Source organism: Eucyclogobius newberryi, unplaced genomic scaffold (assembly GCF_026437365.1).
Source record: "Eucyclogobius newberryi isolate DKJ021-1_F unplaced genomic scaffold, fEucNew1.0.hap1 SCAF_20, whole genome shotgun sequence".
Taxonomy (NCBI): domain Eukaryota; kingdom Metazoa; phylum Chordata; class Actinopteri; order Gobiiformes; family Gobiidae; genus Eucyclogobius; species Eucyclogobius newberryi.
The window spans coordinates 19,181,981-19,205,836 of NW_027315835.1; the positions used below are offsets into that span (position 1 = coordinate 19,181,981).

The 23,856-nt window shown below is 46.2% G+C and overlaps 1 protein-coding gene across 2 annotated transcripts in view; it reads left to right on the top strand.

The window, feature by feature from the left end:
• Positions 1 to 23,856, top strand: part of raraa (retinoic acid receptor, alpha a) — a 76,787-nt gene that overhangs the window by 30,035 nt on the left and 22,896 nt on the right. The window contains exon 1 of one of the 2 annotated variants that reach the window (XM_072456910.1): positions 12,251 to 12,514. The exons of the other annotated variant lie outside the window; for it this stretch is intronic. Coding sequence (XP_072313011.1) covers positions 12,337 to 12,514 — 178 coding nt within the window. The 5' untranslated portion in view covers positions 12,251 to 12,336. Of the gene's footprint in view, positions 1 to 12,250; positions 12,515 to 23,856 lie in introns of those variants that run through there. 2 annotated transcript variants of the gene reach the window in all.

The window sequence follows — 23,856 nt, forward strand, 5'->3', positions numbered from 1 at the left end:
CAGCTGCAGTACAGTACCATCACATTAGTCCTGTTCTCAGGTCTCTGCACTGGCTCCCTGTGGCTCAGAGAAGAGACTTTAAAGCAGCTCTGCTTGTGTACAAGTCTCTCCATGGCCTAGCACCAAAGTACATCTCGGACATGTTTGTGCCACATGAACCATCTCGGACTCTGAGGACCTCAGGGACCGGCCTCCTGCTGGTGCCAGAGTCAGGACTAAACATGGACCGGCCTCCTTCTGGTGCCAGAGTCAGGACTAAACATGGACCGGCCTCCTGCTGGTGCCAGAGTCGGGACTAAACATGGACCGGCCTCCTGCTGGTGCCAGAGTCGGGACTAAACATGGACCGGCCTCCTGCTGGTGCCAGAGTCGGGACTAAACATGGACCAGCCTCCTGCTGGTGTCAGAGTCAGGACTAAACATGGACCGGCCTCCTGCTGGTGCCAGAGTCAGGACTAAACATGGACCGGCCTCCTGCTGGTGCCAGAGTCAGGACTAAACATGGACCGGCCTCCTTCTGGTGCCAGAGTCGGGACTAAACATGGACCGGCCTCCTTCTGGTGCCAGAGTCAGGACTAAACATGGACCGGCCTCCTGCTGGTGCCCAGAGTCAGGACTAAACATGGACCGGCCTCCTTCTGGTGCCAGAGTCAGGACTAAACATGGACCGGCCTCCTGCTGGTGCCAGAGTCAGGACTAAACATGGACCAGCCTCCTGCTGGTGCCAGAGTCAGGACTAAACATAGACCGGCCTCCTGCTGGTGCCGGAGTCAGGACTAAACATGGACCGGCCTCCTGCTGGTGCCAGAGTCAGGACTAAACATGGACCGGCCTCCTGCTGGTGTCAGAGTCAGGACTAAACATGGACCGGCCTCCTGCTGGTGCCAGAGTCAGGACTAAACATGGACCGGCCTCCTGATGGTGTCCAGAGTCAGGACTAAACATGGACCGGCCTCCTGCTGGTGCCAGAGTCAGGACTAAACATGGACCGGCCTCCTGCTGGTGTCAGAGTCAGGACTAAACATGGACCGGCCTCCTGCTGGTGCCAGAGTCAGGACTAAACATGGACCGGCCTCCTGATGGTGTCCAGAGTCAGGACTAAACATGGACCGGCCTCCTGCTGGTGCCAGAGTCAGGACTAAACATGGACCGGCCTCCTGCTGGTGCCAGAGTCAGGACTAAACATGGACCGGCCTCCTGCTGGTGCCAGAGTCAGGACTAAACATGGACCGGCCTCCTGCTGGTGCCAGAGTCAGGACTAAACATGGACCGGCCTCCTGCTGGTGCCAGAGTCAAGACTAAACATGGACCGGCCTCCTGCTGGTGCCAGAGTCAGGACTAAACATGGACCGGCCTCCTGCTGGTGCCAGAGTCAGGACTAAACATGGACCGGCCTCCTGCTGGTGCCAGAGTCAGGACTAAACATGGACCGGCCTCCTGCTGGTGCCAGAGTCAGGACTAAACATGGACCGGCCTCCTGCTGGTGCCAGAGTCAGGACTAAACATGGACCGGCCTCCTGCTGGTGCCAGAGTCAGGACTAAACATGGACCGGCCTCCTGCTGGTGCCAGAGTCAGGACTAAACATGGACCGGCCTCCTGCTGGTGCCAGAGTCAAGACTAAACATGGACCGGCCTCCTGCTGGTGCCAGAGTCAGGACTAAACATGGACCGGCCTCCTGCTGGTGCCAGAGTCAGGACTAAACATGGACCGGCCTCCTGCTGGTGCCAGAGTCAAGACTAAACATGGACCGGCCTCCTGCTGGTGCCAGAGTCAGGACTAAACATGGGGAATCTGTCTTTCAGTTTTATGCAGCTAAAATCTGGAACATTCTTCCTGAAGATGTGAGACAGGTTCTACTCTGACAATGTTCAAATCCAAGCTAAAAACAGTTTTGTTGAGCTGTGCATATACGACTGAAAGGATATTCTTTGCACTCTTCTCTTTTAGGTCTTAAACTGTTTTGTGATTTCTGTCATGTCTGTGTGATTTTAATGCATTTTCTTTTCCTGTTGTGTGACGCACGTTGAATTGCCTTGTGTACGAATTGTGCTCTACAAATAAACTTGCCTTGCTTTGCCTTGCCTATTTAAAGGGATCCCATTAGCTGAAAGTGGTGCAATCAGCTAGTCTTCCTGGGTCAATTACAATTAAAAACAGTTTTATTAGAATAACAATTCAGAGGTTCTGGGTTCTGCCCCTTCTGTGCAGAGTTTGTATGTTTCCTCTGGGCTCCAATTCCCCCCATCAACCCAAAAACATGCTCACTGGGTAAAATCCTTCAGCTAAGATCAGGAGATGAGTCCCTGAGCGCTCAGTGCTCCTGACGGGTAGACTCAGCGTCATTTAAGGATGAGCAAATGCAAATAACAAATTTCCCTTTAGGAAAACCTTAACCTTTGACACAGGTATACCCCATGTGTGTGATACATTGATTGAATGGGTTGACTAACAAATCCATTGCACATACATTACCTGGTTTGATGAAAATTTACAATGCACACGCAAAAAAAGTTGGGTTCAGGGCCCTGTCCAACACTTCCGTTTGAAAGGGTTTGGTGGTGCCAGTAACACCAATGGGCAGATAAAAGCAAAAACATGATTACCATTAATCAGTATTGACTCTGGTGTGTTAGGTATTAACAGAGTCAACAGTAGCTGCTCCTTTTCCAACAGTCTCCTAATTCATTTGAAATGCTGACGACTCCTCCCTCCACCTCATCACTCTTTGAATGTGGCAGAGTCATCCATTCCATTAACCCTCCTTCTGCTGCACCCCTTGGGTCTGAATACAGGCCGACCCCCCTCTCAGGCCTCCCCACGCTTGGTAGAAAAGCTGAGGCAACAGGGGCCACAGCAGTGACAGTGGCTGAGGCATTTGTCATGCTCCGAGCCGTGGCAGTCTGTTGCTCTCTCTGGAGCCTTTGTTGTCCCCAGTTCACAACTTGCTGGCTAAGCAGGGGTTTTCACATATTTCATTAACATCTGAACCAGCAGCCCACTCTGTAATGTTTGACATTCTACACTGGGAATGTGAACAACACTGACAGATGAAAACATGGAAACTATGAATCCAGTGAATAGACTGACCCCACAGAGACGTTTGGTGAAAACACGCACTTTTTTGCAAGGTTATTCCAAATATATGGGAGCACAAGTCAAACAGCAATTATTAACAGTATTCACCGTCAAGTTCATCTGTTTTTAAAAATAAATATTAATTTTTATCTTTGAAATAGAAACCATTCAGGACATCCTGGATCATGGCTGCCTAGTTCATACGTGTCTGTCTGGCTGCGGTCAAACCCGTGGGAATAATCTTTATTATGAGGAGACCTGATATATTAAGTGGACATATAATGAGCCTGGACATTTAGGTCAGGAACATGGCTACGAAAACGAAGAAGAAAAACCACATCTAGAAACCGGCTGGCAATGCTACAATTAAACTAGCTAGCTCTGCATGGACACTAGTCCCCGCGTTCCCAGGCACTGGCTCTGCCTCGGCTCTCGTGCCAGCTCCGGGTTGGACACAGCTGTGGAGAGGACCCGGAGCGAGATACACCCAGTGATTATGGCGGCTTTGATTACTGACAAAGAGAGTTGGCTCTGGCGGAAATGCGTGATTTGAAATTAAAAAATGGTGAACTGGACACCCGAGCCACAGCAGCCAAGGAAGAGGTCTCTGACCTGAGGGACACGTCTCTCACCGGAGGGACACCGTCTCTGCTGTCCAAACCAAAGTGGCAGAATTGACAAACCAGGTGCATGTTTTGACAGACAAACTGGATGACCTGGAGAACCGAGATGCAGATGCAATCTGCAGATTGTTCCAGAGAACACAGAGGGAAGGCATGTGGTCAAGTATATGGAGATCTGGATTCCTGAAAATATATCAAACTTTCAACAAAACTGGGAAAATAAAGATTGGCCGTGCACATAGCTCTCTGGCTCCCAAACCAGCTCCGAACTAACGTCCAAGGCCTATTAAACTGAACTTCCACCACTTCCGTGATTTACAGCGTGTCATGGCTGCATTCAGACGTCTTGCCGTGGCCCAATTCAGTTCATTTGTGGGCTCTCACATCACTGTAGATCTGGAACAGAAACAAACATTTAGATATATGAAGAGGAAAATTCCAATGGTGACGTTTCTCCACCTATTATTTGGGATGCAGCAAATGTAGTTTTGAGGGGCATTTTAATTGCTGTCGCCTCAGCCAAAAAAAAGAGGCAAAAATTAAACTATTTACAGAACAAAATAAAGCTGTTGGAAGCTAAACAATATATCGAAAACAGGGATCCTCAAATGCTCCAGGAAATTAAAAAGACAATGGTGAGATTAATGTCCTGACCTCAAAAGAAATCATTTAAAAAAAATGCTCTTCCCCAAATTTCTATCATGAAAGAAAATTATCTAAATTATTGGCTTGGAAGCTTTGAAAACAACAGTTAGTAAGAACTATTTTTTTTTTTTTAAATAGGAGCTATGCAGAATAATGTAATGTAGAATGTATTTTTAACCAAACTACTTCCACAAAAACTTTTCACTAAAATATCAGGAAACAAAGAAGAAGATATTGACACTCTCAATTTACCTGTCACGACCAAAGAACAAACAAAAAATTAGGTGCTGAAATAACAACAACTTAAATTCAAAGTGCAATCACATGACTAAAAAACTATAAATCAAAAGTGATGGGTTCACTTCTGAGTGGAATAAAGCTCTAAAAGAAACACTTGCTCCTTTGCTTTTATCAACTTTTAACTGGGCCCTTAAAAAAGCTCAGATCCCGGAGTTGTAAGGACGCCATCATATCCTTAATACCTAAAGAGGGGGAGGAGCGACTTGACTGTGCCTCATAAAGAGCAATCTCAATTCTGTATGTGGACTATCATGTATACACCTCAATTATGTCCAAAAGAATGGAACAAATACTCCAAAATGTCATTCACAATGATCAGACAGGATTTGTTACCAAATAACAAACACAAGATAATATGAGACCATTTTTACACATAATTAACCATATCAAAAACCAACAAAACAAAGCTGTAATAACAAGTCTGGATGCTTTCAAAGCTTTTTATTCTGTTAGCTGTCCTTATTTGTTTAAAAATTAATACAATTTAAAATAAGTGATTTAATAATAAAAAATATTGTGGCTTTTTATGGTCATCAATTATTAAAATTAACGGTCACCTGACACTGTCACTGTCTTTGGAGAGAAAGGTAAGGCAGGGTTGTGCTTGGTCCCCCCTTTTGTTCGCATTGTATTGAACTATTGGAACTGTTGGCCCGATAAGATAAGATAAGATAATCCTTTATTGTCCACACATGGGGAAATTTCATTGTTGCAACGCAGGTAGATACAGAGGTAGATACAGAGGAAAACAACAGATCACTTATAGGAAGTTTGAAAAACACTCTCAATAGAAGATCTATTATAAACAAAAACTCCTTTAGACAAAACCTCCCATTTCCCAACAAGGGATGGAGGGGAAAAATAATAAAGATAAAATAAATAAATAAATACCATTGCATGTGATCACGACAGTAATTGCACATGAATATGACAGTATTGCGAGTGTTCAGGACTAACAGTGTTTGTTATAAAGTCTGACAGCAGCAGGAAGGAAAGACCTGCGAAACCTTTCCTTCACACAGCGAGGGTGGATCAGTCTCTCACTGAAGCTGCTCTCCAGAGCGGACAGAGTGTCCTGCAGGGGGTGAGACTCATGGTCCAGCATAGATGGGAATCTAGCCAGGACCCTCCTGTCCCCCACCTCCTGCACCGAGTCCAGAGCACAGCCCAGGACGGAGCTGGACTTCTTGATGACTTTGTCCAGCTTCTTCCTCTCCCTCTCTGTGAAGCTGCTGCTCCAGCAGGCCACACCGTACAGGAGGGCCGATGCCACCACAGAGTCGTAGAAGGTCTTCAGGAGTGGCCCTGTCACTCCAAAAGTCTCCTCAGGAGGTAGAGGGTCTCTGGGTCTTCCTGTACAGTGCGTCAGTGTTGTGAGTCCAGTCCAGTTTGTGGTTCAGATGAACACCCAGGTACTTGTATGAGTCACTCTCTCAATGTCGCGTCCCTGGATGTTCACTGGTGAGGGGGCAGTGGGGTGGGTCTTCCCCGCGTTGATGAGGTGGTTCCGCTGACACCAGTCCACAAAGTCCTGTGCCTGTCCTCTGTACTCCGCATCATCGTCGTCCGTGATGAGTCCGATGATGGCAGAGTCGTCCTCGGATATATATACCAATATATCAGACAATCAGAGCTTTTGTACCAAATAGTACTGACTTGAGATTCAAAAGATATAAATATTTTTCACCACATTGTAAAAGATAATCACAGGGAAAGCTTTTATAGTTACTTACAAATTAGGAGTTATTATAACTTATAACTTTATTGGCAATAGTATCTAAATGATATCAATGCATTACTAATCTGGACTACTACTACTAACTATTTACTATTTACTATTTACTACTAACTAGTAACTACTTACTACTTACTACTTACTACTTACTACTTACTATTTACTACTTACTACTTACTATTTACTACTACAAATGGGGAAAAAGGTTACCTTGTTTTAAAATATGAAGAGTAGGAAACTGTGTGTACATCTCATTGGAGGACCACAAAACCACATGCCTGGAGGGAATTTTGTTAGAAAAATTTGTCCAATTTTTCCATAATAATAATAATGTGGCAACCAGGAGGCAAACCACTATCACATGTTTTGGCTCAGTGATAATTGGCCTGAAGTTCACAACACACTGCAGACTGTTTTTGACATTGTCATCCCTCTGAACTTTAGAACTATGCACTTGGGCCTCAAAACTCTTGCCATGGATAAATGAATGTACTTTTGGTGGCAGCGGTAAAGAAAATGGGTAACACACACATCACCAGCGATCAAGGATTGGACTGACATAGTAACGGACATCAAACAAATCAAAAAAATTATATTCCGGCTTAATTTGGAAATGGAAAAATCTGAAAGACTAAGGACCAATTAGGTCCAATATTTTAATTTAAATGTGCCACGATTTTGTTTAGTTGATGTTTATTTTATTTTGGCTCTTTGGTCAGTTTCTGTTGTGTTCTGTGTGTTTTTTTTTTTTTTTCTTTCTGTTTTATATACTTTTGAAAATTGAAGAACAAATAGGAACCATCCGTCCTCGAGCTAGCATGACGATTCCCCATTAGCCGTGGTCTGTCGATTTGCTTTATTCAGGCTGAACAGATACTCTACGTCCATCTTGTGCCTTCTCCACAGCCCAGCAGAGCCACAGTGGTGTTTGCTGAGATGTTAGAAGCACCACAGCCTACAGTCATGCACCTCTGCTCGCTCCATGGCAGTCTTTGTGAAACACCATGCCCTGGCTGGTCCTGGGTGTGAGGGGCACCACTTAAGTGGAGGTCACTAGTGAAGGCGTTATAATGCTTTAAGCTGGGCACAACAAGACTGAGGGCAATCCACTTAAAGCGAACCACTCACCCCTCCCCATGTCATCACCTCCTCTTGTATCTCCAGGGCACCCCAATATCACACTTTTGAATGGAACTGGAATAAGGCCTCTGCTGCACTTGACCGAGCCCAGAGGCAGCATAGAATACTACTAGAATGAAAAGATGCTTTTTACTGAGAGATAAAAAGTTTCAGCACAAATGAGAGATGCATAGCAGTCTTCGATGTGTTTGTGCATTGTAGAAACATTAGGCTGAAGGCAGTGATCAGGCCTGTGGACAGAGCAATGAAGGAAAAGGGGATAAATGTGATGAATAGTGCTCGCTGGTGTTATAAACTCATTAGTGATGCCAGTTTGTAATGAGTTTTGGCAGAGCGGAGCTGAACTCCTACTTGTGCCAGCATCCTCCCTCCCCCCAACTGTCTGCTGTACTCTGCAGTCATCAGCTACAAATCTTTTTATGCTTAACTCTTTTATCATTGTAATTCCGCCCTTTTATCTCATCTAGCCTCTTGCTTTTGGCCTTTTTCTTCTTCTAGTCTTCTTAATAGAATTAGCTGTGTCCATTCATATGTGCTAAAAAGCCCTTGTTCCTGACAGCTAATGGGGGCCATTCTGAGTCTTGGATGAATGATACTGAGATATCCTTCCTCCAGGGTAACATCCATAGCAATCTTTGCTCTGATTTGCTGACTGGTGGCCTCACTGCAAAGGAACATAGACCTAATGATTACTGGGGAGATGGGCTCTCTCACTCAAGACCAGAGTGTGGACGACCAAGCCATACAATAAGCTCTGTCTCCTCCCCCGTACTCTTTCTCCACTGAGGTATTTCCAGAATGCCGCTAGCCATGATGGATTTATGAGTAGGCCATACTTTGGTAAACACCGATGGTGGGTAGCTTTGTTCTCCCCCTGTGATATAGTGAAGGTCCCCATAAAAAATGAGAAAACCAGGTTACGGCCACCATAGAGTGGGGCTAAACAATAAAAGGCTTTATGGGCAGATATAGGCCTGTACCATAAATGCTGGAATCTGCTGTTGGAGGGACATAATGACAGGGGGCAGCTTTCTCAAAGATCCCTGCAGCCACTTGGAGGCTCTCTTTAGTGAGGCAGAGGCTACGTGTTGCAGAGTGATCTATAGAACAGTTTAACTGTAGTCCTGAGCAGGGTGCTGTGTGCAGCAGACTGACAGCACAGAGGCAGCAGCGGCACAGCGTTCATCGATAACTGCGGCGTGTTCGCACATCGAAGGGTCGGGCCCTCATTACACTTTGGCTCACAGCCCCTGTGCACAGAACAGCTGTTGGGTTTGGCTGGTGCTGCCGGGACAAGCTGCACACAACCAGCTGCGCAAACAAATGCCGCAGGCAGAAAGTACAGTGACAGTGAGCTAGTAATGGTTAGTAGTAGTTTTAGTAGTAGTCAGTAGTAGCAGCAGTATTGGAGTGCAGAGCTCTGTGTGGGGGAAGGGGGATTATGAAATACTCCACCCAGACATGGGATAAGACCACTGACACGCCGACTGCGTGTTTACCTTTCCACCAGGGTGACACCATCGTCTGCTTTCTCTCTTTGAGTCATGCCAACACTTATCCTTAGTCTCCTCTTAGGCTTAGTTAGGTCACTGTGAAGATTTAAGCAAGATCGCAAGCGTTGCTGAGGCTTGTCCCAACTTCTTTATTGCCGGGCATTAGCCATCTGCTGGCACATGTGCGGTACGGCCCGGGGGAGGTGTAAGCATGAGCGCAGTCTGTGTTTGTAGAGTGTCCAGCGCACACAGGAACTCCAAAATTAGAGCCAGACCACTCTAACTCAAACATGTCCACCTTTATCTTGTCGGGGAGATAGCGTTTACTCAAGGCAAGAGTCATCGCTGCGATACAACAGCTTTTTCCTGTAGGCCCAGGCTAGCCACTCTGGACCAGCCAGACCTTTTCCATGACTTTGGAACGTTTTGATTTTGTTGTTTTGATTTCACCGTCTGCTCCAATAAAATGTGCATTGTACAGGAAGTGTTTCTTGACATGGAGAGGGAAAAATGATCCCCGGAGCAGAACAGAAGAGTCAAGGGACAGATGATTGCAGATGTTAGTGGACCGCCTCCAAATACTCTGAACTAATACTAATTAGTTCACCCAAGTTCTGCTCCCAGCTCTGCTCACGCTACTCCTCCTCTTTGTTGCACACTTTACGCCAATGACATAACAGCCCATTGTTTGCTCTAACCTGTCGGCTCAGCTCCTCCGAGGAGTAATAGCAAGTGAGAGGTGATTGGGGGCACATTTTACTGCTTCCTAACACCCTGATTGGGCTGAAGAAAGAAGAAGAGTGAGGCAGTAAAAATAGTTTGACACCCTCAAGGTCCAGCCGGCAATCTCCTCTCTGCCCGGGCCCATAAAACTCTTTGAAATCCCCCTTGAAGGTCCTCTCCTCCACTGTCTTCCTCCCTTTCCATGGCTGCAGCTGTGTTCTAAATGACTGGCACACATGTGACAATCTTTTTTATTTCATATATTTAATGTCTTAAAGGCCTCATGTGTAAAGTCTCATTATGGTTTTAAATAAACTACCACTTCAGCTTCTTTCGTCTTGTCCGTAGTTGGTACATAAGAGGTGTGATTATTCTTGAATATCATGTGAGCTTTTATCCATCCATCTGTTGTTAACAAATATTCCCAGTGAAAATTTGTCATGTTGTATTTTGTGTCTGTTTGGTTTGTTTTGCAAAAATATGTAAATTAGAGCAGGCTGTAATCTGAGAGGCCCAGAAACTGCATGTTCAGTGTTCCCTCCCTCTGCGTAATGATGATCAACGGTGTTATCTCTCACTTGTTCAATGCAATCACATCAGAATGAAAGCTCTCCACCAGAGACCAAAACAACAGCCTGGAGAATTAGCATTTTCTGGCATCCATTTCTTTAGTGCTAATCCTGTCAAGGAATGTGTGGAGCTCTATCAGAGCTGTAGAGGGGCGGCTGTGGTCTGGCCTGCACGCTGGGCTCTTATCAGGCCGGGTAAACACACCAGAGTCTGCATTAAATAAGTGTCACGGTGAGTGGAGGGGGGGGAAGACCTCCTGCCAGCAGCTCATGCTGATAATCCTCTCCCAAAACTGTGCTGGTCAGACTCAGGGCTCTGCTGTGCTGCAGGTCTACGGCTCATTTGCATACAGTCAACAGGTCATGGGTCACGTGCAGGCTATGTTTGATGGCTTTGCTGCATTGAAACGGATGCAAAAGCACATGATTAGCATCCGAATTGCATAGAGCCCATCTTATCTCAGTTACAATAATTAAGACATTTTGTTTATATTTCAACATCAAACTGACATTTGTGACTCATTTCTTGAAATAGTTCCAACACTTGTAACAATCAATCCAGACATGAAATAGGTGCATTAACTGACTAATGACTGTTCACATGTCTCTGAAAAGGAACTTATGTCTTTGTGGCTGTGCTGTGATCCTCCGGCCGCTCAAGCCTCATGAATCCTGAACAAGTTGCAGCAATGATGCAAGGAATGCAGAGGAGTAAATGTGGAGTGGTTGTTATGTGATGCAACTTGATGCAGACACTGTCATTTAGACTTCATCCCAGCGGCCAAGTTGTGAGAAAAGTGGAGCTGTTGCGCATGGGGCGCCTTTGTGGGCAGCACTTGAGGAAAAGTTTAATGATGTTACTAAGTACAAGGAGGGGAACTTTGAATAATGTGGGACGAGAGTGAGCCAGAGAAGAGAACCCGAGTCAGCCAGTGGGTCACCAGGAGGTGAGGCTGCCTACTTCCCTGAGTTCAGGAAAAGTTCAGCTGCATAGCATTAGGCAAATGAGGGAGACCGCAACTGGGGGAAGCGATTCAGGGGCTTGGGACAGCGGCAGCATGGGGGGGAGAGGGCCAGTGACGAGCAGGAGCCCAAATGGAGTGAGAACATTGCAGTTAGAACTTCCAGGAAACGGGCAAAGATACATCAGACCGGCCCTCGTTATGTCCGTGTACAAATATAAAAGACTCATTAACGAGCTTATATAACTCAATCATGTCCACAAATACTGCGCTATTTAAAGAGAAGGCGGGCCGTCCCGGCGCTGCCGCCGTGAGAATGAGGGGCTCCGGCCGTGACGTCGCTGAAGGGGTTAACGGTGGGCGGGGCCACGCGTGGAAGAGTCGCGAGGAGAGAGAGAAGGGGGCGGAGCCACTCGCGCTCAGCTGCTGTGCCGTGTCATATTCGTGCAGAACATGATCGCCGCACAATTTGGTGTGGGAATGACTCGGGCTCCCGTTCAGAACACAAACCGGGCAGCCGCGGGACATCCGTGCGTTTCAGGGAGTCACTGAACAACAGTCCCGGTACCGGCGGGCGTCGTGGAGCACGGGACCGAGCGGAGCAGCCACAGACGCGCACGGGACAAGCGCGAGACGAGCGGCCCGAGAGGACGCGCCGCGATTACACGGGGGGATTCCTCTCGTCCACGTTTCGCCCGCGTCCGAGACAGACATTTATTCACTTGGGATTCTACTTGTTTTGGAGCGTGGATACAGCTCGTGACGAGGCCGTGCGCGGGAGATCCGACACAAAACATAAAGTTAATTTCAGCGCAGCCCTCGTCAGAAACCATGCAGACTGCTTTTCTAAATTGCGTTCTGATTTTGCGCGCACGCGGCTAAAAGCTTCGCGTTTGTTTGTTTGTTTGTTTGTTTGATCGCCATCTCAGGACAGGAGAAGATGCCCGCGCTGGGTCTGGATGTACTACTTTTCTCCCGATTTTGATGCGGTTCTCGCGCGTCCCTGTGCGTTTGGATCACTCGTCTCTTGCCTTTACGCCGATATTCCCTCGCTCTCCCGCCGCCGCGTATGATGTATGAGAGCGTGGACGTGGTGGGACTGAACCCCAGCCCGAACCCGTTTTTAATGATGGATTATTACAACCAGAGCCGAGGGTGCTTGATCCCGGAGAAAGGACTCGTGCCCGGGGCGCCGCATCCCTACAGCACGTCCATCAGGAACCAGCACTGGAACGGCTCCAATCACTGTAGGTGCCCTCTGCTGCTCCCCCGGCCTCACCCGCACTAATTGGGACAAGCGTTTTAGTCCCTACACTTGGTTCTGCTGCCCTTGTTGTGCAGATGTTTTTACTCTTCTCAGGCCTCCATAACTGCATTATATATACTTGACCCACTTTCTGCCCTGCCTCAGAATAATGAGGCTAGGTTGTGCGTTTTTATTTATTTTTTCCTTTTTCACAGTTGCATCCTCCCAAACCAGGCCACGGTGACCTAAAGTATCCTGAAATTTAGTTCAGACGAGGTTTTACAAGCCATGCCAACCTAAATCAGATCATGCCCGCGTTATCCCTTTTGGCTCGTTTGATAATCTGGTTGGATGTACTCGTAGTCCAGCAGTTCCGAGGAATTGTGCCTTTTTAAAGAAGCCTGGCAGCCCTGATCTGAACAAGCCCCATTTTTAGAGTTAGTGCGGTAGAAGAAAGCAGCTATGTGTGTGTTATCTCCAGCATCTGTGATATAGTATTGATATTGTGTTTAAGAGCCAATTTCCTCCTCATCTTCACATTACAGCGCAGCAGAATGTGTCAAATATTTTGGCACGGACTACAAAGTTGTGCAATCCGCAAATATTTTGTCCGAAGCGAAAGATTTAGGCAGCTTGATGGCATTTATTGAGCTGGCCCTCTAAACAGTTCTAGTGGCGGCATTGATTCAAACCATGTGATCTTGTGTGAGGGGGCGACAATAGTAGTGGGGGTTTTGGCCCAGGAAAAGACCTCTGATCCCTTCTACTCCACATTGTTCTGACGGGGTAGTGGGGGGGGGAGTGGGTTTGACGTGTGCTGCCTTTCTACCTCGTAAGATGTCATAAAAACAATCCTGCAAAAAGGCAAAGTGCACGTCTGGAGGACTTGTTTAAGAGACGGGCAGGCTGGCGTTTAATTATGTTCGATGAATCCGAGAGGACACAACAGGGATTTAAAAATGCATTAAGTATTCTCACCTGCAGTTTTTTCTTCTTCACAAACAGTAGTCATGTGGACTACTTATTTTTCTACCCCTTCTGTCTTTTTTTTGTTGGTCAGACTGCTTGTTTTTCCACGCTCTCCACTTTGGCCGTAACCGTTCATTACAGGCTTTCTGGATGGGGGAGAGAGAGTGCACTCGGTGACATCCTCGCTGAAGTGGCCTAAAACGGCCTCCTGGACCCATTAAGTGGCCCGGGCATAAATCCAGGTCATATAGACGCCTTGTTCCTGATGTTATTAGTTCCTACGTGTTGCTGCCTCTGAACTGGTCCCAGTCATTAGAATCCAGATGCTGCCGATCTGGTCACAACCAAATGTCTCTGGATACTTTAGGGTGGAACGCCAATTTATTTTTTATTTTTCCAAGTCATCGGGCTTGATGAAATGTTCTCGATTATTGGCCGACTGCTTGTCAGAATTTATAGAGCAATTGTAGATTCATGCATGAAAGAATGTGTGCAGCCTTGTTCCTCGTTCACATGACTGTCACACACTGAATTGGGAGAAAGAAGGGATTGCACGCTAACCTCAAATTCACTATTCTCTAGTTCATCGGTGTCTTTCACGTAGTTTGATACTTTGATTTCAATTTTTTCTGAATCTTAAAGTGAGACTGTTTTTTGCGTGTTTGTCCATAAGAAAAGGCCAACGCAAAGTGGGCTTGTGGAAATGCAGGCTGCTGACTGAAGGGCAAGTGAGTGGCAGCTTAATCTGACTCATGTGGTATTTAAGTGCGGAAGTTTTGTGCCTGGTAGGAAGCAAGGCAGTGAAAAAGCAGATGGGATTTTATTGTTTTTCCTGGGCAGACTGTAAGGAGTGATTTAGGTAATATTGAAAGGAAGGTTAGTTAAACGTATTCATGTTTTTTAAGTTAAAGTGTCTTTATCCTCCCTCCACCCACATACCTGATGATACTTTTGGTACACTTTAGCTGGGGCTATTAACAGTGCATAAACTTATGCTCTGATAGTAAAAGGAGATTGGGGAAATGTCCCCTTACAATAGATATGGGGATTGGGTATTACCATGTCATACACAAACAACTGGATAAAGAGGTTAACTTGAAAGGCACAAACAAGTGCCAAATCTGCTTAAAATGCAAGTCAAATGAGAGCTTTGTTTAGCTGTGAACTTTATATAAGTCCCATGATGTATTTCTAAATTGCACTTGTGCCCTTTCTTTAAATGCCACCCCCTAGAATAGTTGTGTATTAATGTTATTAAAGTTATGTTATTTTAAGTCCATGTTTTCCTGGCCAGAATGATGAGACGATGAGTCTCCCTCTTGAGGCTATGTAGGACAGATGGATGGACACTACTGAGGCAAGGTCCACTGTCCTTCCAGGGATGGGACATGTCGAGCGGGCTTCTCATTGTGCCATGTCGGCCTAACCCTTTCAGCCACTGGTGACAGTGATTTAGGAGGCAATAGTGGAGTCATGGTGTGTGTGCGATCTGGAGATCAGTATGTCCACAGAAACACTCCTGCTTTCACCTTCAGGTGCACATCAATAACGCATTTTGTCATCAAGGTATGTTTGTAATGGCACAAAGGTGAAGGCAGTTCAGCACTGCTGCCGCCAGTCTCCTGGGAAAGGCCGCAGGGCAGCATTTCACAACCTGCCATCACTCGCTCCAAAAAAAGCACCTCGCACCAACCTTCAAAGCTGCTGTGCTTTTTTAATGTGCCTCGTCATTTGCTAAATAGAGATGTCCTAAGAAGTGGATTAGCTGTTGCATTAAATGGCCATGTTTTGTTGATACTGTTCTCTGAGTAGGTGTGGTCCTTCACCTGCACTTTAAAACAAACTGTGGAGCTGACTGGCACTTTCATGTTGATTTTCCTGGGCATAATTATTAGAGCGTCATGTTATGTTAAAACATTGTTTATTTCCTTCTTACCCTTTGCTCACATGGACTGGACCCACAGTGGGGCCTGTTTACCTGAGCATTAGCCAGAGGCCAAAGTTGCACTGTACTGTACACTGGCTCAGTTAGTCTCCAACCCAACAAACTAGACCTGGTGTACGTGGTTAAAAGAGGCCCGGTGATTGTGGTTGAACGAGGCCCGGTGTACGAGGCCCGGTGTACGTGGCCCGGTGTACGTGGCCCGGTGTACGAGTCCCGGTGTACGAGTCCCGGTGTACGAGGCCCGGTGTACGAGTCCCGGTGTACGAGTCCCGGTGTACGAGTCCCGGTGTACGAGTCCCGGTGTACGAGGCCCGGTGTACGAGGCCCGGTGTACGAGGCCCGGTGTACGAGGCCCGGTGTACGAGGCCCGGTGTACGAGGCCCGGTGTACGAGGCCCGGTGTACGAGGCCCGGTGTACGAGGCCCGGTGTACGAGGCCCGGTGTACGAGGCCCGGTGTACGAGGCCCGGTGTACGAGGCCCGGTGTACGTGGTAAATCCCACTTTGATGAACAAAGCCAGAGGGACAAAAATGATCCAGGCAGTGCCATTGATTCTACAGTGTTTAAAAAAAGGCAGCTGATTACAGACTTTGTGACAATAGGCCTGTAATCTCACTATAAATAATGACATTTTCCCTGGTGTCGGTGTTGTTGCACACAGTGTAGTCGGTGGTGCAGGTTAAAGGGGGGGTTGCCCTTTAAAATATTCATAGCTTCTTCATTTAAATCAATTCGCCTCTACAAGGGCAGTCGAGCGTCAACTGTCAGAAATTGAGCTGCGCCTGTTGTAATCACTTCTTTACTTATCTCTACAGATGGCTTCTTTGCAATGGGCTCTGCATGGCTAGCTCAGCAGCATGTTGTAGGAGGGGTCTCATTCCTGTTCCCTCTTTCCCCCATCCGTCCGCCCTATCTTCCCGTTTTCATCTGCTCGCTCTCATAATGGAACACACATACATTCATCGAGGTATTGAACAGGGACATTCATCTCCCCACTATTCATCTGCGAGGCATTTTCATTCCCAAAGTGTCTCCTTTCTGTCCCCCACTTTATCTCAGGCATGTTTGCTGTCTCTACAGTGGCATTCTCCACATCGTAAGCCTGAGCCGTCCAATCTCAGTCACGATTAATCTTTAATGCTCGCCTGCCCTAATTTTTGCTCATATTTTACAAGATTTCCTGCCCCGCAACCCCCTTTTTGGTCGGCATCTGCTATATATAGAGTGATTACATGGAATGTTGCATTGTTTCATCAGAGGACCACAGCCTCTCTCAGGGGCACTCAGGCGCGTTCTCTGGGCCACTAGCTCTAGGCCAAAGCACAGGGACGCTTCCACCAACACAGTCATCCTCCATCACATCACATGGACCTGTACACCTCAAGTACAGTACTGGCACTGCAACGCAAATGCCCTGCTGTTTACAGAACGGAGAGGCCAAAAAATAGGTTGGAGGTTAGCATGCTAAAAATACAAGAGCGAAGCAGTTCCTCTTGCTGTCTGGGAAAAAATAGCTCTGTGTTGCTGCCTTCTCCGTCAACATTGTTCCCCATTTGGGTCTGTGCATATAACAAAGCCCCCGTGGCTATTACAACTGTTTTAACACGTTTCTTGCCCTGCTTTGAAGATGGCTCTGTTGCTTTTTAGATTTCATAGTTATTAACCGTATAGCCCATTTTTGACAGGATACTACCTGCTGTTTGTGTGTTTACCAGGCCCCTCGGGGTGATACACAATATTGCTGCGTGCCCTGATTTATGGCAGCACCTGTCTCAAGTAACTGAAGGGATCCATATTGTGTATCCTGGTTTTGTTAGTGCAGTCGGGCCCAGCCTTGTTGAGCCTGACTCAGTCGTGTCTTGGCTGGTGACAGAGACTGTGTCTGTCTGAATCTTTCCCACAGTCCTCTGAATCATTTCATATTCATTACTTGTCTGGCTGGAGCCCTGGTCGCTGACATTCGACTCTTAAAGGCCCACCTGGGACCGGGATGAAATAGACTTGCCAACAGTGTGGTGGAGATGGGAGAGGAAGAGAAGAATGCTGGATCGTGATGGATAGGACAGCAGGTCCGACTGAAGAGGCCAGACTGGCTCATGTTACACAGCGCTTGTTCTAAAGCCTGTTTGTCATGTTAGCATCAGAGATATGCTAGTCCAACCACTGTTAGTTATGAGTTATGAGCCGCTGTTTAAAGACAGCCGTTTTGGTATGAGGCCAGGAAACATAAGGTGACCTGCTATGTCATGTGTACCTAGGAATAAACTCTAGTGAGGAGATCAGTACTAATTTAAAGTCAAAGAAATTAAGACATTTTTTGTTTAAAATATTCCTCAAAGCAACTATCACAAGGTAAAATTAAAAAGCTATATTTTTTATATGTAATGTAACCTTTTCAAGGTTTTGGTTTTCAAACCATTAATCTTGAACGGATCCTGGGGGATCCGCTCAAATTTGCACATATTTCTTGATTAATAATTGCAAATGAGAAAGCATAGGCAAAAAATTGGAGGTATGATCCCTTTCTATTTAGCCAAAAACTACACTATTTTATTATCAAACCATGTCGGTCGACTGCTCCGCTCCCTGAACGATTCAAACGGTTCAGTTGACTTTATTTGTAGAAACTGCCTTAATTTCAGATCCACATTTCTATTATTTCCTTAATATCAATCTGGCAACACCATGAGTCACTCTTCTCCAGAGAATAGAAGCATCTGCAGAGGAACATGATGCTGGAAGAGTCAAAAAAAAAAAGATTAGCTCAAAGAAACAAAATGTCAGTCATGTCCTTTGTGTCTGTCCCAGTGTTTGGTAAAATTGTGTCTGTTTCATTTTACTCCAGTCCTTGATAGTCGCTCTGTCCCATCCGTCATTAATTTCTTTTATTGCCTTTTTTGCTGCAGCCTAAAGTACATTCCACAAATATCCATTGATCATTTACATCGCCGATGCCTTACATCCGAGATACATTGTTTTAAAGTCAAATGGAATATTGGTGTTGAAGACCATCCTCGGTGCCTCATTGATCTCCGTCTAGTATTCATGAATAATTGGACCGTCCCAAAACAGACGCTAGTAATGTTCCACTTGACACTTTCTCCAACAACCAGTATTTCATCAACACTTTGCGAGGGCAAGTTCTACATTTCTACTGCACAGAACATAAAATCGCACTTGGTGTAGTCTGAAATTTTACGTAGTAGGAGGGGAATAAACGGTTAAGCGGATCGTACCGAACAATATCATTATATTCTCTCTCGCCAGATCGTCAAATTGTAATCCTCCTGCTTTTACTCCCCCCATAAGAACACCAGACTTTCCTCTCAGTTTGATAGCTGTCAGAAGCCCAGAGTGTGGTCTGTGAGTAACTGCTGACCGGTCTTTTAAGCTCGTAGCCCGCTGCCCTGTGCCACTCGGCCCTCTGTGCGCCGTACGTGGGAAACCTTTGCGCGCGGCACGGCTGACACCTCCGAGCCTCCATAATAAAGCTGGATTATTGTGTCGGAGCTGTCAGCGCCTCTCAACAAAGAAAACTGGAGAAGAGAAAGTGAGACGCAGAGAAGAGAGAGGAGCGCGGAGGGGGCTGGCATTTCCAAACAATCATCTCTATGGAGTTTTTCAGGGGGTTTAATGTCATTTTTGGCCCCTGGATCATTGCTCTTTTCTTCTTTTTGAACAGAAAACCGCGCAGAGCGAATGAGAGGATAAACAGGAGGAAGTTAGACCACTGACACAGGGACAGACTGATATTATTAGTGCCACTGATGGGGCCTTGGCCTGCGTCCAGTGGTTGCTAACAGGCCAGCATGGGCGAATTGAGTGCAGGAATGACTTATATTCCAGATGTATTTAGCACGTAATGATTTGTCCTTGCCTCACCCATAACTAAATATTTTTGTTCATTCTTCAGGTAATAAACACTCCCTTCTGACTGTCCTCTAGTGTGGCAACCCTAAGCTTCCTTCACAGTGTAAATTATAGATTGGATGTAATTCAGTGATTAGACAGAAACCCAGTGCTGTGCTGCAGACCTCAGGTGCCTCTTTTACACTCAAAGGGATTTTCCCAGCTCTATATCAAAGTCTCGCCTACATCTCTGGGACCTGGCTGACCCTGCACTGTTGTCTCTTACCCACCTCCCCAGCTGATCCTAAAGCAAAAAGAAAAACTGGTTCGCCTCAAGACGAGCGCCAAGCAGGGAGTGGTGCATGGGAATCCTGATCAGCTGACTTAAAAGTAAAGAGGAAGTGAGGAAAGGGTGAATCTCACCCTTCAGTGAAGCCTTGTGGGATGCTCCACAGGCTTGACGTGGCCAACCTCACCTGCCCTGGGCTCTCAGCGGGGAGCACCATCTTCGACTTCCCCAGAGCTGGCCTACTTGTGATGTTTGATCTCATTGTGGAAGTGGGAGAGCTGGCGGGCGCACGGCTCCTTGATGCTGAGGGTTAGGGAGGTTGAGTAAGCATCGGTGGAGAGGCTTAATAACTGTATTAACATGGCGAGCTCCCTGAAGACCCACGCCTACACAGCGGAGTGCAGAGAGGGTGTAGCTCCGCCAACAACCTGCTCGCTCTCTGCCAACGCATACATTCACCTTTTATCTAGTATGTAATTATAATCAAGCTTACAACAACTTGCTCACATTTTCTTTCTACACTTGGCCCATTTGCACTCCCAACACGTTTGTGTCACAGTCTTGGCAACTATGCCTTTTGCTTCTAAGGACTTCCTACAGTGTTGGCACTTTCTCTAATTTTTCATTCTCTTTTATGCCCTGATGTCTAACACACTTAGACAAAAGCAATACTGTTCCACAGATTTTAATTGCTTTCTTCATTTTTTAAGAAAATTATCATCCTGTGTAATTTTGTTTTGGTTCGTTTTTGTTTTGTTTCAAGATCAAGTTAATATTTTTAGTGATGAAGTGATGCAGTAAAGTTAATGGATAATTTTTATATATATTTTTTTAGATTGAATTTGAATGTTACATGGACCAAAGTGTATTTTTGCCTTGTGTATTTTCATTTCTACTTGCGTAATGGTATGGTTACTGCTCTTTTCTCAGATAACAGATTTGAGTACATCTGTCCAAATCCCAATTTCTCCACCTGTGAGTCACTACTCATGATAATGCCCCTTTATCGGCTTGAATTATACATCGGCAGCCGCTGAATAATTGATCGTCCCCACTTAGCTTAATGGAGAGGTATGTGTTCTGTATTTGTTGGGAAACTGGGTCGCTGCAACCAACACCAAAGGCCCCCCCCTCCAGGGTCATAATGAGGCCTGGGTCGCGCTAGTCTGGGAGACAGAGGTGGACTGAGGCCAGCCGGGGTTAACTGGACCCCAGAGGGAACGATTGTGGACAGGAGGGAGGAGGAAGCATCAACACTGCACACACACACAAGGCTGGGCTCCTGTTGCAAACACATGTGTACATCTACATGGCATTGTTCTGGCACCAATCTGTGTCACCGCTACATAAAGAACTTCAAAGTCTACTAATGCCAAGTGATAGCAACCAGCCATCTTTGTTTCTTTTTAATCCTTTTTAAAGAAATGGGGAAGCTACAAGTTTACTGTTGACTCTTTAAGTGATGGCAAGCGGAATTGTAGATGTTTTAAAATGTATTTGTAGTAACCTTTGATCGCAGCAGGCAAAGCTCGACATTGTCCTACAAAAAGCGGCGCACAGGTTGGTGTGGAACCTCAGGAAATGGTGTATGTGTTTGCGTATGTCATGATCAAATGGCATCCCCCAGGCTACACTGAAAGGTCAGGGATCCATGTAGGAAATTAGTGTCTGTTCAGTCACAGCGAGCGCACACATAGACACACACAGACAAGTAGAAAAGCATAAGCCGTACAGAGGAAACTAAACATGTCCTTCATTAAAATCTTGTAACATCCCACTGCGCTCCCTTGATAACTCTTGACTGCTCTCATCAGCCTTTCTTTCCGAAACGATACGCTAGCGAACCCTACCTCCTGGTGCTATCGACAACCGCCTTCACTTTTTTATGTTTGATTATTTGCATTAGCGCTGACACTGAAGACAAATGGGTCTGGCTACGTCCGCCCACCCGCTCTCTCCTCTCTCTGCCCAAATATTCCACTAAGGAGCCCCCTGACACTCCACTTCAGACAGCTGAATCAAATGCGTCTCATCAGTCATCATTAGGGGCTATGAGCGCCAGAGCCGGCTCGTCTTTGCGGCGTTCAGGGATCTGTGTTTTAAAGTAACTGCACCAGAGTTAACTGCCATGTTTGTCAGCCCTTTTTATTAGCTTTCATTAAATTGGATATTAACACCGTTTTATTACACTGTTTTTTATTAACCATTGATATTAGCTACCAGCGGTTCGGCTGGCTTTTGCATATTAGATGATGGCATGTTGTCTCTTAAAATTAGCCTTTTTAAAAAGTTTTATTACATTTTTAGAATGGCTTGGATATTCTTGTTTTCATGTTTAGTGTCTCTTATAATAAAATGTAGATCAGTATGTTTTGCGTAGCGTTTGCGGTTGCAACGTTATCTTAAGTGATTTTCTGTCTTTAAATCTTCTTGTTATTGCGTTTTAGGAATGGAGTCGGTTTAGAATAGCTGCGGCACATGACTGATGTCCCACCTCTGTCTTGGTATCATTGCCAACATGTTCGCTTGTGTGTTTGTGCTCTTCTAAGAACATCAGCTGTCACCTTGGCCATGTTGGCCCCTGTGCTGACCCAGTAAACCCTGCGGGTCCCAGTATCACCGAGGTATTTGACAAACCTCTGACAGTATAATAGTCTCCCTCTCCATCTTCCAACCCACACCCAAGAAAATACTTCCATTTACATCCACAATAATATGCTTTCAACTTTAAACCCGACATTTGTACTGTGAGCTAATTTATGACGGCGACTGTCGGTATTACGGTTCCGTGTACAGTCGAGGAATGCGACGAGCCTGCTGGGGCTTGAAAGCAAGGGCTAAATTACAAGCTAGGTTAACTATTAGCTCTAACTCACATTGACAGGTATACAAAGTGACAAACCTAAATGAGTCTCAGGGTTTTTTAAGAGAAAGGACCCGGTGGGAAGGCACATTAGCTAGCATTGTTGAAGCGCTGCCCTGGCCCACCCGAGTCACGCACATGCAGCGGCCGGCGACCTCTCCCCCACTTCCACTGTCATGCTCCTGCTCTGAAGTTGAGGAGATCAAACCCTCGTAATCTATCCCCTCACGACTCGACTATTGTGTTGTCCGCAGAGAGCCAGAGACGGGGGCCGCAGGAGAACATGGTAGAGATAGAGGCACTTTAACATGACAAAGCCTGTCCCCACTGATCCCCTGTTCTCCTCCCCAGATCCTCCTTTCGTTCCCCACTCTCCCTTGATCCCTTGTCCCCTCTTTTCTCTTCCTGCCTCTCCAAATCCACTCTGGCCCTCTAATGCAAATAACTCTTTAACTCTCCATATTTATGACCCTCTTCCTCCACTGTTAAATATGCGCTTAAGAACTGACGGCCCGAAATGCAGCCCGTCACGTTGGATTAGCCTGTATCAATGGGCAGATAACCTCTCTGTTAGGGAGTGGAGAGCAAACACTCGAGCATTGCATTCATGGGGCTCCTTTGGCCTTTAAACACTGAGAGGCACGGCGTGTGTGGCAATGGGCCCAGGTACAATGAATAGAGCTGGTTAAAGTGTATGGGCCGCATTAAGAACGCTGAGACAAAAGCGCTGCCAGCGAAAAGCATTTCTCCACATGTTTTAGCCATTGTTGGAGCACAGGTCAAGTGTGTTGACGCTCTATTCACCCAGTCGCACTCTTATCACAGCCATTTCAATAGTGCGTATCTACAGTATCTACTGTTTTCTTTCTTTTCATCGCAGCTGTGGTTCTGGACTTTATTAGTGGCTATGATGTTAACTGACGTATAGCATTCCTTTAAACAATGTGTTGTGCTGATTTCGCTTTGGAAGAAGTTTACCCTGTATTTTGTACCTCAGGATGTAGAAAGTCACGTATTCAGTCAGAACCAATAATCTAAGAGCTTGGACATTATTCTTGTTATTCAGTAGATGTTTAATGTCACTCGTACTATTCTTCAGTCCGTCGTCGTCGTGTCTCTCATCGCTCTTGCCTTCCATGCATCAGCAGACTTCATCACAGCAAGGGAAAATCTAATCACAGTCATCCACTCGCGCACTCTATTCAATAATTGACTCACGGGAGCACTATGTTAAGAAAGTGTAGCTTAACGTCGCGAGAAATCATTGTCACAGCTGGAACGCAAACATTGGAACTTTTGCGTTCGTCTTACCAGGCTTTCACTTGTGTCTGCAGCACGATCGGACGATGATGACGTCGAGTTGCGTCGGCAGGCTTTTCAGCTCACTCCCTGAGACTATGAATAATCTGTGGCTCTCTTTGTTAACTC